Below are 14,892 nucleotides of genomic sequence, written 5' to 3' on the forward strand. Positions count from 1 at the left end.
TTTTTAAGCCTCCCCCACCCCCCACCCCCGTCTCCAGCCACTCCTTCATGCTTGTTCTATCCACCTAGGTGACAATGAGAAGAATCTAACCCTAACCTAATATTTGCCAGACTCTAATAGTTAGTTGCCTTTGTGTTTGAAGCTTCTTTACTGAGTTCAATGAGTGATAACTGTGGAGGGGTGGTCTGTGGCTTGTGTGCAGTTACATCTCCATACTTTCATGGTTGGCACAGAAGTGGCTTAAGTATTTGTTGAGTGGATGAGCATTACACTTTTGGATTAAACAAACCCCCTCATGTGAAACAGTACCATGGAATAAAAAGAACACTGGACTTGGAGGGAGAAGACAGGTCTGGTTCCAGCTCTGCTACTTACTCACTGTGTGGCTTTGAGCAAATCTCTTAATTCCCTGAGCTTGTGCTGTTTTCTGTGTCACAGGGAGATGTCTGCTGCACCTCCCTGCCTCCTAGACTTGTTGGAAGTCAAGAGAGGTCAGCGCATTTGAATGTGCTTTGTTAAAGCAGCAAGCACAGACTGGGGAAGGGCTAGGGTGGTAGGGAGAGTGCAGGGGGCTTAGTTCAGTGGCAGAGCACTTCCCTAGTTGGATGTGAGGCCTGGGATTTCATACCCAGCACCTAACAAAGTTCTTGAAGTCAATACAAGTTGAGCAGGTGTGACCAAAACAGAAACTATCCCCCCCACACACACACCTTCCCTGTACATTCCTTTGAAAGAAGCCTTTCTCCTTTTACTTTCTGTTTTCTCTCCTAGACATGACTCATGCTGTGAGCTGAGAACTCATATTTCAAATCCTAACATAGTTTGCAGTGAAGAAAATAGAAGTAATTACCTCTAGGAAATGTGAATGATGCCATTGAGGGTTTTGGTTTTTTTTGCAGTCTTGAGGAAGTAGGGGTTATAGAACCTGTCTCCTTCTCCTGCTTGTTCCCTCCCAGTGGATCTGCATTGCTCAAAGATGAGAATGTAGTCCCTGCTGGAAGTACACAATCCCAGGATATTTGGTTCTTCTCAACATGGAAGACATCATTCTGTCCACTAATGTAATGATTATTTTTGTAGTGTTATTTTCAGTTATAACAATAATGACACTAAATTCTTGGCTAAAGTAGGAATTTTCGTTTTTAGCCATTAGTCAGGAGGACACACCTATGAAGTACATAGTAATTCCCATCTCTTAACAGTTATTCATTCATTTGTCTATTTATTCATTTGTTTATTTGCTGACTTCACTATTGCATGGCAGCTGCCATTCCAGGCTCTTGGGTTCAAGATCCAGATTCTTCAGGCCTTTTCATTCTAGATAAATGCACATACCTCATCTTTCCTGAGAGTCTCTGGTCAGCTCTGGGCAGATTTATTAGTGGTTCCTTTCAATGTTCTTGCGAAGCTTATCCATTTCTTTGAGGAGGATACAACTAACCAGTGGTGTCATTGCAGGAAGAAGTGGTCCAGTAGCACCTGGAAATAGGAAAGACAAAGACGACTAGTTTGGGATTTGGCTTTCTAGCTAGATGCTGTGGACATTTAGCTTTTAACCTTCTCTCACTTCTCTGCATCTCTTATAAGTCAGACTAAAGCAAAGTGCTCAGTGTGTGGACTCCAGTCAGAGAGCCAGGGTTTCCCGGCTTTAATAACTCGAGAACTTGTGCAGTCCCTTTCAGCCTCAGGTTCCTCATTTACAAAGGGACACTAATAAAAGGTAGGAGGGTAAATAAAAGAAGATGGAAATTGCTTCACTTATGGTAAACATTAATAAATTGTAGCTTAGTAAAGTGATCTAGACTTTAAGAATTTTTGCTTTAGGTGAATAAAGAACCTAAGATTAAAAGGAAAAATTTGGGGGCTGGGGATATGGCCTAGTGGCAAGAGTGCCTGCCTCGGATACACGAGGCCCTAGGTTCGATTCCCCAGCACCACATATACAGAAAACGGCCAGAAGCGGCGCTGTGGCTCAAGTGGCAGAGTGCTAGCCTTGAGCAGGAAGAAGCCAGGGACAGTGCTCAGGCCCTGAGTTCAAGGCCCAGGACTGGCCAAAAAAAAAAAAAAAAAAGGAAAAATTTGCTCATCCATAGTCATATAGATAAAAAGTTGGCATATGCCATTCTCTGAGATCTAGCTCTCTGAGCTACCTATTGTTCTCAACTGTTTTTCAAGACCACTTTCCTAAAATGCAAACAGAATCAATTACAAATGCTATGTGTGCACTTGTAAAAACAAAGCGATACATGTTTCATTCTAGTTACTGGTAGATTTGCCTTCTACAGATTAGCAATTTTGAAACTTTTCGCAACTTTCCACGTTTGAATAAATAAACATGTTGAAAAGAGCAGTCAAATTTCTTACTACTGAAAAAGAAAATTACAATTTCCATAATTCTCTGTTGTTGTATTATAATGGAAAGTATTGGTATGAATGTTTATATGTCATGTTTATATCTGTATTACTAGTTATATTCCTATTTATACATGTATATATTAAATCCTTTTTTTTTTTATGGTTCTGGGACTTGAACTGAGGGCCTAGGCACTGTCCCTGAGCTTTTGCTCAAGATTAGTGCTCTACCACTTGAGCTATTGTTCCAGAGTCTTTCTGGTGCTTAATTGGAGATAAGAATCTCAGAGACTTTCCTGCCTGGGCTGGAATCGAGCTGCAGTCTTCAGATTTCAGCCTCCTCAGCTAGGGTCACAGATATGAGCCACCAGTGCCTGACTACATTGTGCTCTTTAAATGACCTAGAAGCAGCAGCTTCACAGTAGCAGTGAGCATAAACTATTTTGGTTTATCCAATAAAATGCACAGAGATAGCTTGTTGGACAAATGCTGAGTCCAAGGCTGGTGCATCTTGGGGATATAGAGCCAGAAAGTACACAGGAGACATGTCATAGGAACCAGCTTGAAGCTGGCTGGTTCCAAGATGAGTGGAACTTAAAAAAACTTCTGCTGCTGGGCACCAGTGGCCCATGCTTATAACCCTAGCTACTCAGGAGGCTGAGAGCCAAGGATCAAGGCTCAAAGCCAGCTGGGGCAGAAAAGTTCTTGGAATTCTTACCTCCAATTAACTGCTTAAAAAAAAAAAAAAGCCAGAAATGGCACTTTGGCTCAAAGTGGTAGGTCACTAGCCTTGAGTACTATAGCTCACACACAAAAATAACAAAACCATAAAACAAACAAACAAATCCTACTGATCATAATGGAATACAACTCATTAAACAACACCAAAAAAAAAAATAAAAGAATGTAGAACTCTATGCTGATAATAGTAAATTGTCAAATGAGAAGGTGAAGTACTTCCATGCAGGACAATAACAAAGTAGAGAAAGAATGATAGAATAAAAAAATCATTATTAGATGTAAGACTACTAGGTGAGAGTGGAATAAGATGTTTTTATAGTGCCAGCTACTTTAGTTACAAAGGGCGAAGCAATAACTTTAGCCCAGGAGCACTCCCCTGGCCTCCAGGGGACTGGGGCCGTCCCAGTCAGCATCTCCTGCTGATAGTGCCTTTTTCTTCCCAACCTGATAATCAGTGATGTCACTTTGATCGTTTAAAACAGGGGAATGATGGAAAGAGTGACATTAACCAAGATGCATTGTACTTATAAGTTGATTTGTTGAACTGAAACTCCTTTGTACAACGACTGAAAGATAATTAAACACAATAAGACTGTGATGAAAATATCTATACTTAGCACTGCAAATGAGAGATTCCCACCCCAATCCCTGAGACTTAATGCCTCTTAGCATGCCGGTAATGTCAACCAAGAGATCAAAGCTAATATCACCAGTATTGGGACAAATGGACATCATGTTATCATGTGTCTGAAATCCCAACAGCTTTTTCCGTATTCGTTCAAGAATATTTGTCAACTAGTATATTATATATCTTATGGAGGTTTACTTATTTATTTAATAGTGCTAGAGAGGGCATCTAGATCCTTGTACATTCTAGGCAAACACTTTAACACTAAGCTATGCCCCAGCCCTTCTTGCAAGTTTTGTAAGACACATAGATACATTAAAAGTGATATGTATGATACTTTATAAATGCAACACATTTTACAGGTTGTTTGAGGAGTAGCAGCACTTCAGACCTCAGTAAAGAGGTGAGCAGAGACAAGGTAGATAGGTGGACTGCCTGGTCACTGACAGTGCCTGCTGCGCATAGGGAATACATTAGACTCAGACTGGAGCATTCAGGATTATTGTTGAACTTGAGGATCATCAGAAACTCTCGATCCCTCAATCTAGCTATAAAATTAAAAGTAAACTTTAAAAATCTATCAAGTCATATTTATGTTGTTATATAGACATACTGCTCTTGGTTGACACGCATGTCTTAGGTAGCACTGGCTTGTTCTGTTGTTGCTGGAGTGTTATTACTCTCTTGTAAGACTATACCACAGTTCTCTTTGTCCATAGGTGATGGACTTTTAACTTGTTAGTGGTTTTGCACCACTGTGACCTTCAGCCCATGTTATTCACTACCCAGTATTCCTCTTTATTCCTTTGCTTTTATTCTGATTTGTAAAATAGAGCAAACTGCTAGCTTGGTCAGATGCCACCATCAGTGTGTCAACTGTGACCTAGAAGTAAACCAGTCGTGGGAAATTGGCCTTACTACCCTTCTCTAGATTGCCAGACCTGCTGGTCTCTTACTTTTCTACACTTGGGTAGTTTTCCCCCTTATACCTTCCTTTTGGGTTATTATCCCATCACCTCTTTTGTCTGTTTATCCATTTGGAACTCACTAGTAGGAGCCAGGATTATGCCTTATGTGTTTTTATCTAACCTGGTACCTAGCATGGTGTCTTTTACATAAGAGTGTCACAATAAATACTTAATAGATTGATTTGAATTCGTTCCTTGTCCTTTCCTTGATACCTACTTTTTTGTTGTTGTTTGGTTGCTTGGTTTTTGTTTCTGCTTTGTGCTGGTTCTGCAGCTTGAACTCCAGGCCTCCTACTCTCACATGGCTTGCTCGCTTATGGTTGGAGCACTACCACTCAGTCATGCCTCCACCCTAGCTGTTTGCTTGTTAATTGGAGGTGGAGTCCTGAGGACTTTCCTGTCCGTGTTGTTTTTGACCTTCATCCTCCAGGTCTAAGCTCCTGAGTAGCCAGGGTTACAGGTGTGAGCTACTAGCTTCTGACCTCTAATTCTTTAATTCTTTCAATCTATGATTGCATCATCTTTAGATAATGAAAAAGCAGATTTTTCCGAGTAAATAGTTTAATCCTACATTTGCATCTAAGTCCATTCATTCTGCAGCTGTAGGAGTGGATTCTAAATTCTGTGTGGCCCTTGGCGCTTTAATGTGGTTGTTTGTTGTTGTTATTCAGCTATGAGGTGAGGAGGTTTGATGAAGCAAATTAGAGATTCTCTTTCATTTCTAACATTCTGAGGTCTTAAAGAAGTCTTTCTAGTCAGGAAGAGCCTGCAAGAGGAGAAAGCAATATGAGAGCAGAGGGAAGGAGATGTAGGTAGGAAGTAGTCATATGCCATATTTATTAGTTCAATGTCATTTCCCAAATAGAGTGAATGTAAAGACGGGTAGGAGAAACACAAAATGATGCACCACTCAAGGATTTGTGGATAGAGGACTTTGAAACTGTTTTAGTTTATTAGTGGTCCTTTTTTTTTTTTTTTTTTGGCCAGTCCTGGGCCTTGGACTCAGGGCCTGAGCACTGTCCCTGGCTTCCTTTTGCTCAAGGCTAGCACTCTGCCACTTGAGCCACAGCGCCACTTCTGGCCGTTTTCTGTATATGTGGTGCTGGGGAATCGAACCCAGGGCCTCATGTATGCGAGGCAAGCACTCTTGCCACTAGGCCATATCCCCAGCCCTTAGTGGTCCTTTTTTTCTAGTCAGTTGAGAGTGTCTGAGTGAGGCTGGCAGCCCTTTTTGTTGGGGACCCATAAGCCCCAGTTTGCAGCAGTCTCGGGTATAACTATTATTTTGGCATAATTATTAATGATACCCATTTTCCCTTTGCAATGGACAGGGAAGTTATGGCCGCTGATTGTGAGGGACCTCAGAGGCCGTCCTGTTCTCCCTGCCCATGTGCTCTGACTCGCACTCCCACTCGGGCCTGGCCACCCTGTGGAAGCTCCGTGTTCCTTAGAAGGTGTTCCTCCAGCAGTGGTGTCCCCAGCTGTTAGTGCCCCCCCCACCTCGAAGAGCCATCTGTGCAAGCACTCACGTGAGGTGTGTGAGAAGGTTTTGCCCCATCATGTAAGTCTTGTGCAGATTTTCCAGGTTCACTTCATCTGCACCCTTCCTTCTCCCGTATGGAAAGGATCATTAAACATTCACTGCCCCTTCCCCGTGAGCCAGGTACTGACGTGGGCTCTGGGTAGAAAGACCAAGGTGACAAAAGGATACAGACATGTAAACCAACAGCCAAAGTGAGAAAATGTTTTTGTAGGATGTCACAACATATACTGAGGTCACTGAGGGAAGGAGGTGTGTTCTGGAGGAGGAGGCAAGGATAGGCAGCATTTCGAGGAAGGCCCCAAGGGAATACCATACACATGCAGAGGCTGTGTCAGTGGGTGAGGGCATTCCAAGAAGCAGAAACATGTGCAGTGATCTCCAGCCAGAAAATTTGTGGTGTGATGGGGAAGGCAAAAAGGAGCCTCGTCTGACTATCCATTTGTTGCAATATACTACTTTGGAACTGAGTGTGAGACAAGACCTTGGACCACTTCCAGGGGGGTGTTGTTGTTAGAAGTACCAGAAGGGACCTTATTTCACATTTAGCATGGACCCCTGATGATTTCATTTGAGTGAGGTGTGGGTGTATTTTCATTCTGGAATTTTACACTACAACATTACCACATGCATTGACCAATTTCAATACAGGCTTTCCTTATGTTGCTTTATAATTAGAAGCCAGTGAATTGAAGTTCCACAGCGGTACATAGACTGGTAGTGATGGCTTTATGGAATTGTTTATTTTTAGTTTGGCAAAGGCTAGGCAGTAAATATCTCAATTAGTAAACTAAAGCAGCATGGTTGAGAAATGCCCACAAGGTGATCAGGAGTTAGAAATAACTAAGTCCTTTAATTGAAGGAAACCTTCGTATCATTTTCTCATGCTTAGAGCTTGAAGAACCAGCGTGGCTCTTAGCCGCTGGTGGCCTTTCTCCCTTTAGGAGCCATGGGCTGAGGTACAGATCCTTGGGCTAGGAGGATGGCCTACCTCGGTGGAATGAGATGCTATCTCTGACTGTGAAGCTTCTCACCCTGCCATAGCTGTTAACACAATCTAAAGAGATTTTACTAGGAAGTGCTACGGACATCTTTTGGTTTGCATCTTCATAGTCGCATTGTGTAAGCCTGATGTGTGAAAATACTTGGTATACACACACACACACACACACACACACAGACACACAGAACCGCTTGCTGGCCTGTAGAGAGGGTCTCCTGCATGGCAGTTGAGATTCCATTCTAAGTGTCAGAATTGTCTACAAAGCTGAGTTTTAGGAATCTCAGTTTTCCTTAAGAATTGAGTTGTGTTGTTTCTGGAATAATCTTTAGGAAATATTGACCACTCAGAAGAAGAAAAATTCATTGCTAATGCAAAACAGTAAGAATGTTAAGCAAAAGGGTGTATGTGTGTGCCTGAAGGCTATAGAATTCAGTGCTGAATTGTCATAATTTTTTTCTTTTCATTTTAGAACTTAGTCCCTGGGTAGTCAGTTCTGCCATGCGTTTCACCTTGCATGAGGGAGCCTTTGACTTTTCCCCCTTCTGGGGTTGGGAGAGCTGTGGAGAGACAGTCTTCGTATGTTTCACAATCCACTGCCTGTCCACTCTGTGGTCTGCAGGAGGTGCGGAGGGCTAGGCCCCGCAGATCCCATTTCTGTATCTTCTCTCTGTTTTGCAGACTGGAAAAAGATAGCATTCAGCAGAGCTTTAGCAACGAAGCAAAGGCCCAAGCCCTTCAGGCTCAGCAGCGAGAACAGGAGCTGACACAGAAGATACAGCAAATGGAGGCCCAGCACGACAAAACTGGTGGGTGGTAGGGAGAGATTAGAGCCTGGGCACTTGCTCTCCAGCCAGGCCCACGCCTTACTGTGAAATGACATCAGGAACACCTGTAACCTTTGGCTGGCCGAAGGGAGCAGATGCTAACTACACCGGAGATTCCGAATTACATATTAGTTAGCGTTTAAAAGAGAAAATGGAAAGTATTGCCCACTGTCTGTTGATTTCAGAGTGCTGCTCACACATCTGTTGCACCATCTGGATTATGAGTTTATTTACCTGTGTTCAAGAAACGTAAAGCTGAGAGAGACCACAACAAAGTAGAAAAACAAAGGGCTTGTTTTTGGCTGGGTTTTCAGGCACACATGTTATATAAAGAAAATAGCATCAGAAGCTCTGCGGGAAATGCTCTGAGCTTACAGTTAGAGGCTCCTGAATAGCACTGAACAGTTCCCACAGTACACACATTACAGCTACTCTAAAAGCCTAATGAGTTTGCTTCAGCATCCAAACTGGAGAAAAGCTTTAGCCATTAATCGGTTCTTAATTCACTGTCGCAGCTGGATGTAATTCAGTGGCTCCAAATTGATACGTTCCTTTATTTAATCTTTGCAGCTTCGAACATTTTTAGCATTTGTATGATTTCCCCACCTCCCCCAATCCAATCTTGAGTGATGTTTAATCCTTTGCATTCTTCAAGTTCTCACAACTGCTGTTAAAATTCACTAATACAAGGCACTGACCACAGCTGGCAGCTTGGCGAAAAATTGCCATCTTTCATCACGTTGGCAATGTTCTCAGACTGAGTTGGCCAGTAACTCTTTACCTTTAATTTGAAAGTAAAATGCACTTTGAAAATAGGCAGTTTGATTTGTTCAGTCAGAGCATTCTGTAGTTCCTTTCACTTTTGAGTTGTGTGTTCACAGACAGTGTTAGTCAAAACAAGACAGTGTCAGTCATTATAATTCCACACCACATTTTCTATGCTGTATACTATTAAAACGAAAGTTTAATTGATCCTGTCTCTTCCAGAAAGATGTTGCTTAATTTTAGTGACTTGATTTATTTTGCTTTCTAAGTTATATGCTTTTTGCCAATCATTAGCTAAAATTGAAAAATAGTAATAATTACTTAGAGGTAATTTTCACAAGATATACTGTATGTTGTATTCATTAATATATTAAAAAATATTTCCTTTCCCATAGGTGAAAAATCACTAACATGAATCCATTAAACAATATATTTAATTATAAAAAAGGAGATGCTATAATGACTCACATAATTCCCTTCAGCCCTTGTAGTGGAGATTTCCTCTTCACAGCATGTGGCCAGAAGAATTTAAAAATCACCAGATTTAGAAGCAGTGTTTCCACTAAAAGTCACAAAAAGAAAATTAAAGGTTAAATGATCATTTGCCCCCAGCTGCCAGCAGAATTCTAGTGACCCCAGGTTTGTGGGCGGAACCTGAGCAGTACATACGAGTTTTCCATTGCTAAAATCTCCTCGGAACACTTCCTTTTATTACACTTTTTAGTTTCTTTGACCAAATATTCACTATATTGGCAGGGACACAGTGTTGACGGTAAAGTCCACTGTAAGATTATGTATTTCACCTTCATAATTTGGGAACATATGTAAAATTCAAGGAGGCATGGTAGTAAATTTTGTGCAAATATAAAATGTAAAATGTGAGTTACAGCCTCCAAGAGAATTCCTTGATGATTTTAGTTCAGAATTATCTGGTTGTGAGAATTTTGACACTGTTTATAGTACAATTGTCAAAATAAAAATATAATATCTTGCATATTACAAAGATATAAGTATCTATGACTTCACTTGAGGTATTTGACAATTTATGAACGTGCTAAAATGTTATACAAGCTGATATGATCAAAAATGTTACTGATGTATAATTTTATTATGAAAATAAATGTCTCACAAGAAACAGTGTCTTGCCAGATGATACAGTCTTTAACTTAGGACACTGAAAGCAATTCAGTGCCTTCTAAGAAATATGTTGTGGATATAGGACATTGCACAGATAGAACATTAAACATCTTATGTTGGTGGATTTATTGTTAATTCTAGAAAATGAACAGTATTCGTTGCTGACCTCCCAGAATACATTTTTGACAAAGTTAAAGGAAGAGTGCTGTACGTTAGCCAAGAAATTGGAAGAAATCTCTGAAAAAAGCAGGTAAGTACTGTTATACAATACTTTCAGAGTGCTGCTTGCCTGGTTACTTAAATTTTTCTTATACTATGCTGTCATCTATTGTTAAAATTAGTTACCTGCTGATGCAAGTTTTCGGTGAAAATAATTTTTCCATGTGAACATTTTAACAATTGTTGGTGCAGACACATTTATTTGTTTGTTTTCTGGTGCTAGGTGTGGAACCCAGAGGGCCTTGTGTGTGGTAGGCAAGCTCTGGACCACTGAGCTATATGCCCAGCTCAGCCTAAATGGTTTTCAATAATTATAGATGCCTACTGTTACCTGACTTTTAATGCTTAGAATTGAGATGATGAAATTTTAGGAAACAAATATCAATGTGGCAATTATTGTAATAGTAGATGCAGTAGGGCAGTTTTTAAACCCTCTAATGATACAGTTAACATATTTTAACCTATTCTGACAAGTCTCCATGAACACACAAAAGATATCTTTCGGTCAAATTATTAGGGAAATTGATGAGATGAAGATGATTGATACATGCATTACTTAATTCCCACAGTAGCTTAAGACAGGAATTATGATCTTCTTTTACAGGTAAGGAAAGAAAAACTGTTTACACAGCTGGTGAGTGGGAGATCTAGAGGTCTATCTAATCTAAGTACTTCTAGTTCCCAAGTCTATAGACTTTCTTATGATAGCTGTAGTATTTTATGTTCAGTCCTGCCAGATGTGGAGACATGCATCCAGGCTCCCAAATCTTCAAGAAGGTAAGGCAGAAGTTTGCTTGAGCCTAGGAGTTTGCGGCCAGCCTAGGCAATGTAGCCAGAGCCACTATCTTTAAAATGAGAAGGGAAAAAAAGAAGAGGACAGGAGGGGAGAGGACTTGAGGGAAGGACAGGGGAGGAGAGGGGAGAGGGGAAAAGTCTGGCTACAGTAGCAATGTGGGAAAGGTTACGAAGGGAAAGTTAACCTTTCAAGCCCCTGGAGTAGTTGCACTTGGCAGGCAACGGTTGGACTGTGAGTCAAGGTGAAGCTCTAGCATGTGTCCCTTTTCTCCCTTAGATCTATCAACTTACTCTGTACACATCTAGGGAACTTGAATCCCAGTGCCTCTTGAGTCTCTTGCTTCTTATTCCTCCATCCCCTGACCACTACTTTGTAAGCTGAACATGCGTCTTTGTATCTGACACATAGATGGCACCCAACGCATGTTTATTGAATGAGTGACGAATGCATGAAACAAACAGGTGCGGTGCTATACCCCACATGCTGATCTGATTTCTGATGCCAGCCTGTTTCTTTCTTGATGACAGGCAGGATGCAGAAAAGAACTCTTTGGAATTCTAAAAGAAGGAGAAAAGCACATACACACCCATACATATATCCATGTGTGCATGGGTACATACATATGTACATACCCTGCCATCTTGCAGTATCCCCAGAGGATTGGTTGGTTTAAGGACCCTGGGATACCCAAATTTGCAGATGCTAAATCCTTTATATAAAATGATGTATTTGTATATAACTTAGATATATTTTCCTCTATGCTTTATCTTTGCCATGTTTTGGATGGAATCCAAGACCTCACACTGTAGTAACCCAGCTTTTTTCATTCCATGATAACCCCCACTTCCAATCCTAAGTCTCTGGCCTCCAGAATACTGTCTGCCTGGTCCTGACCACAGCTGAAAAGTATCCCCACCTCAAGTATCTTTGAGCACCTGTAAACTGCCACCGTGTGTGATTCTGACCTAAATAAACTCTGCCCCACTGTAGGTCAGGGCAGTCACAGCCAGCCAAATAAAACTCCTTGTCACCTTTGTCTGTGCTTCCACGGATTTTCTCGACTCCAAGGTCATTACAACATATGCTATGCAAGTAATCTACCATTGAGCTACATTCCCAGTTCTATCATGCATACTTGACATCCTATCTCGATTGCTGTAACATCTGATGCAATGCAAGTGTTCTGTTAATAGTTGTTAATACTGTGTTGTATAGGGAAGAATGACCAAAAAGAAAGCATGTTCAGTAGAGACTCTGTATTTTTTTTTTTTTTTTTGGCCAGTCCTGGGCCTTGGACTCAGGGACTGAGCACTGTCCCTGGCTTCTTTTTGCTCAAGGCTAGCCCTCTGCCGCTTGAGCCACAGTGCCGCTTCTGGCCGTTTTCTGTATATGTGGTGCTGGGGAATCGAACCTAGGGCCTCGTGTATCTGAGGCAGGCACTCTTGCCACTAGGCTATATCCCCAGCCCGAGACTCTGTATTTTAACCCATAGTTATCTTCACTCAAGGGTTCAGAGCCACAGATATGGAATGCCAACTGTAAGGCACCTTGGCCAGTTTTTACCATGTAGTAACAGACCCTGTACTATTGTTGTCATTGGTGCCTTTATCTGAAGGGCCTTAACTTGGCAATTTCTAACTTTTCACCAAGCTCTTATTGTTTTGGCTGGTGAAGGTCTAAGTGCCATTTTCTGACAGGCCCCAAACCTGTGTATTACTGTGAGAACCTTTTCAAGGACAAAGCAGCATCAGAAAGGGGAGATGTGGTTGTAGTGGATATCATGTTCTGATACCTAGTTTACTAAATCTGATGACTTAAAAATTACAAGTAGGTGATTAAAAACTAAGGCCTGCGTGTAAATTACTATCTACTACTTTTTAAAAACTTGAAGGGGCTCCTAAAGTTTTCAAAAGGTGTATTTTGTGTGCCTAACAAGAAAAAACTAGATAGACTATGATTTTACTATTGTTTGTTTGTTGATTTCTTATCAATCCCAGTCTCATTTCTCTCTGGCTTCCTACTATGACATTTCCAAAAAGTCATTCATGCCAAACTTCCATTTTGATGTGGCTCCTGCTATGGAGCCACCTATAAAACCTGAAGAGTTCTAAATGTTTCTTTTTTATTTACTTTTTTAACTTTTAATTTTACTGTTATTGTAAAGGTGATGTACAGAGGGCTTACTGCTACAGAATCAGGTACTGAAGACATTTCCTTTTGAACAGTGTCACAAATATTTCTTTTGAAATGATAAAAAAAATTGTAATAAGCACTCTGGGATATATTCCTGTATACCATATACTAAACATTGGGTTAAATAATTTCTACTGTGCTTTGGTGCAAGGAAAATCTTAGCACTTTGTCATTGTGAAAACTCAGCTCCAAAATCATTATTTTATCCATATGGTAATTTGGGCCCAGATTTTCTTCCCAAGTACAGTAAAAATTTTTCTGAAAGTAGATGTATTTATTTTATATTGATTACTAATTCAAAATACATTTCTTTTGCCTTCCTTTCCTTACAAGCAACATTTCTGTGAGCATTTTGTGTTATTCAAGTGACACACTAGATAAATGTATTCAGACCATTTGAAGTAGCATTTTTGCTCAGATAGATCTAGGAATCACTAGAGAAACTGACAGCCTGGATTCACCATGCCCGTATACTCCTCCTCTCCGCTCATCCTCATGAGATGCTGCTCTGTGAAACATTTTGAAACAATACCGTGTGTGTGTGTGTGTGTGTGTGTGTGTGTGTGTGTGTGTGTATTGCATGCGCTTTCTCTCCAAGTAGGCCGGACGTTGCATTGAGAACTGCTTTTGCTCTTACGCAGCCTTCCTGATGATTAGCACAGAACCTTGTGCCCCTGTGTGCTCTGCACTCTGCATGTGGTTGTGTCTGCAACCTAGGGGGCTGAGAATGGCACGTCACATACTGGAACTAAAAAGGACCTGCCGGTTTTGTGTTTTTATAGCTCATGTGTGATCATCAGGCAAGAGAATGAATGCCATCTTGTCTGTAATTGGCACCAGGCAGACGTCCTGGCTGATTTTAGTCAAAGCCACATGAACTTTCGCTATCCCTTCTGTCTGCATCCCCAGACTCTGAAAGCTGATTACAGGTGTGAAGTTGTTCTGGGGTGAGCTCAATGCAGATACTTAAATATCTTTGTTACATCTGTGATTTTTCTTTATCAAAGTGAAAGAACTGCCTCCTCTCCCCAGGCAAAATATTAACAATATGATTTGCAGTGTGATCTACACCCTGGCCGGGTGTAGCTGGACCGAGTTGGCTGGGCGCTGGCTGGGAGTCATTCTCTGCCAGCCTGGGAGAGGGGCGGCCTGACCCTCACCCACAGGCCGGGCTGTCCCCATCCTCACAGAGAGCAACCGCACAGAGCTCAGAACCAGGGCCATGTGCTTTCGCTTCTTGCATTCCCTGTCATTGTCACTTTCTGGGTTGGTAGGCTTATGGATTGATGTCTAACATTGCCCATTGTGTATTTGCGATTTGCTTTTTGTAATTAAGGGGAACAATGGGAGTCCATGGGGTCTCGTCATATATAATGGTTGGTTTAATTTGTTTCACTTCTATCTTGTTAATTGTAAATTGATCATTAAGATTTGAATTCTAATCTGTCACCAGGGTTGTGAGTATTGAGGCTAGAGCAATCATCCTGGTTTTAATCACTGATGATGAGAAACAAATTTTATAATTTTGGTACATATTGCAGTTCATATATTTTAACACTGTATTTTATGGTGCTATAAATATTGTTAAATGACTTTTAGTGTAGTTTTACTGTGTGGACTATAATGTATAAATTATATTACTGTTTTGGCAACAGTAGGTCTCCAACTGTGTGAGTTTAATTGAAGTAAAAGAACACACACCCGATTTAACTGTGGGTTTTTTTTT

The 14,892-nt window shown here is 41.0% G+C and overlaps 1 protein-coding gene across 1 annotated transcript in view; it reads left to right on the forward strand.

Annotated features, from left to right (window-relative positions):
- Sdccag8 (SHH signaling and ciliogenesis regulator SDCCAG8) overlaps nucleotides 1-14,892 on the forward strand; it is a 183,709-nt gene that overhangs the window by 116,420 nt on the left and 52,397 nt on the right. Inside the window, exons 14-15 of the mRNA XM_048358258.1 lie at nucleotides 7,911-8,038; nucleotides 10,100-10,208. Of these exons, the coding sequence (XP_048214215.1) occupies nucleotides 7,911-8,038; nucleotides 10,100-10,208 (237 nt within the window). The remainder of the gene's footprint in view (nucleotides 1-7,910; nucleotides 8,039-10,099; nucleotides 10,209-14,892) is intronic.

Source organism: Perognathus longimembris, chromosome 11 (genome assembly GCF_023159225.1).
Source record: "Perognathus longimembris pacificus isolate PPM17 chromosome 11, ASM2315922v1, whole genome shotgun sequence".
NCBI lineage: Eukaryota > Metazoa > Chordata > Mammalia > Rodentia > Heteromyidae > Perognathus > Perognathus longimembris.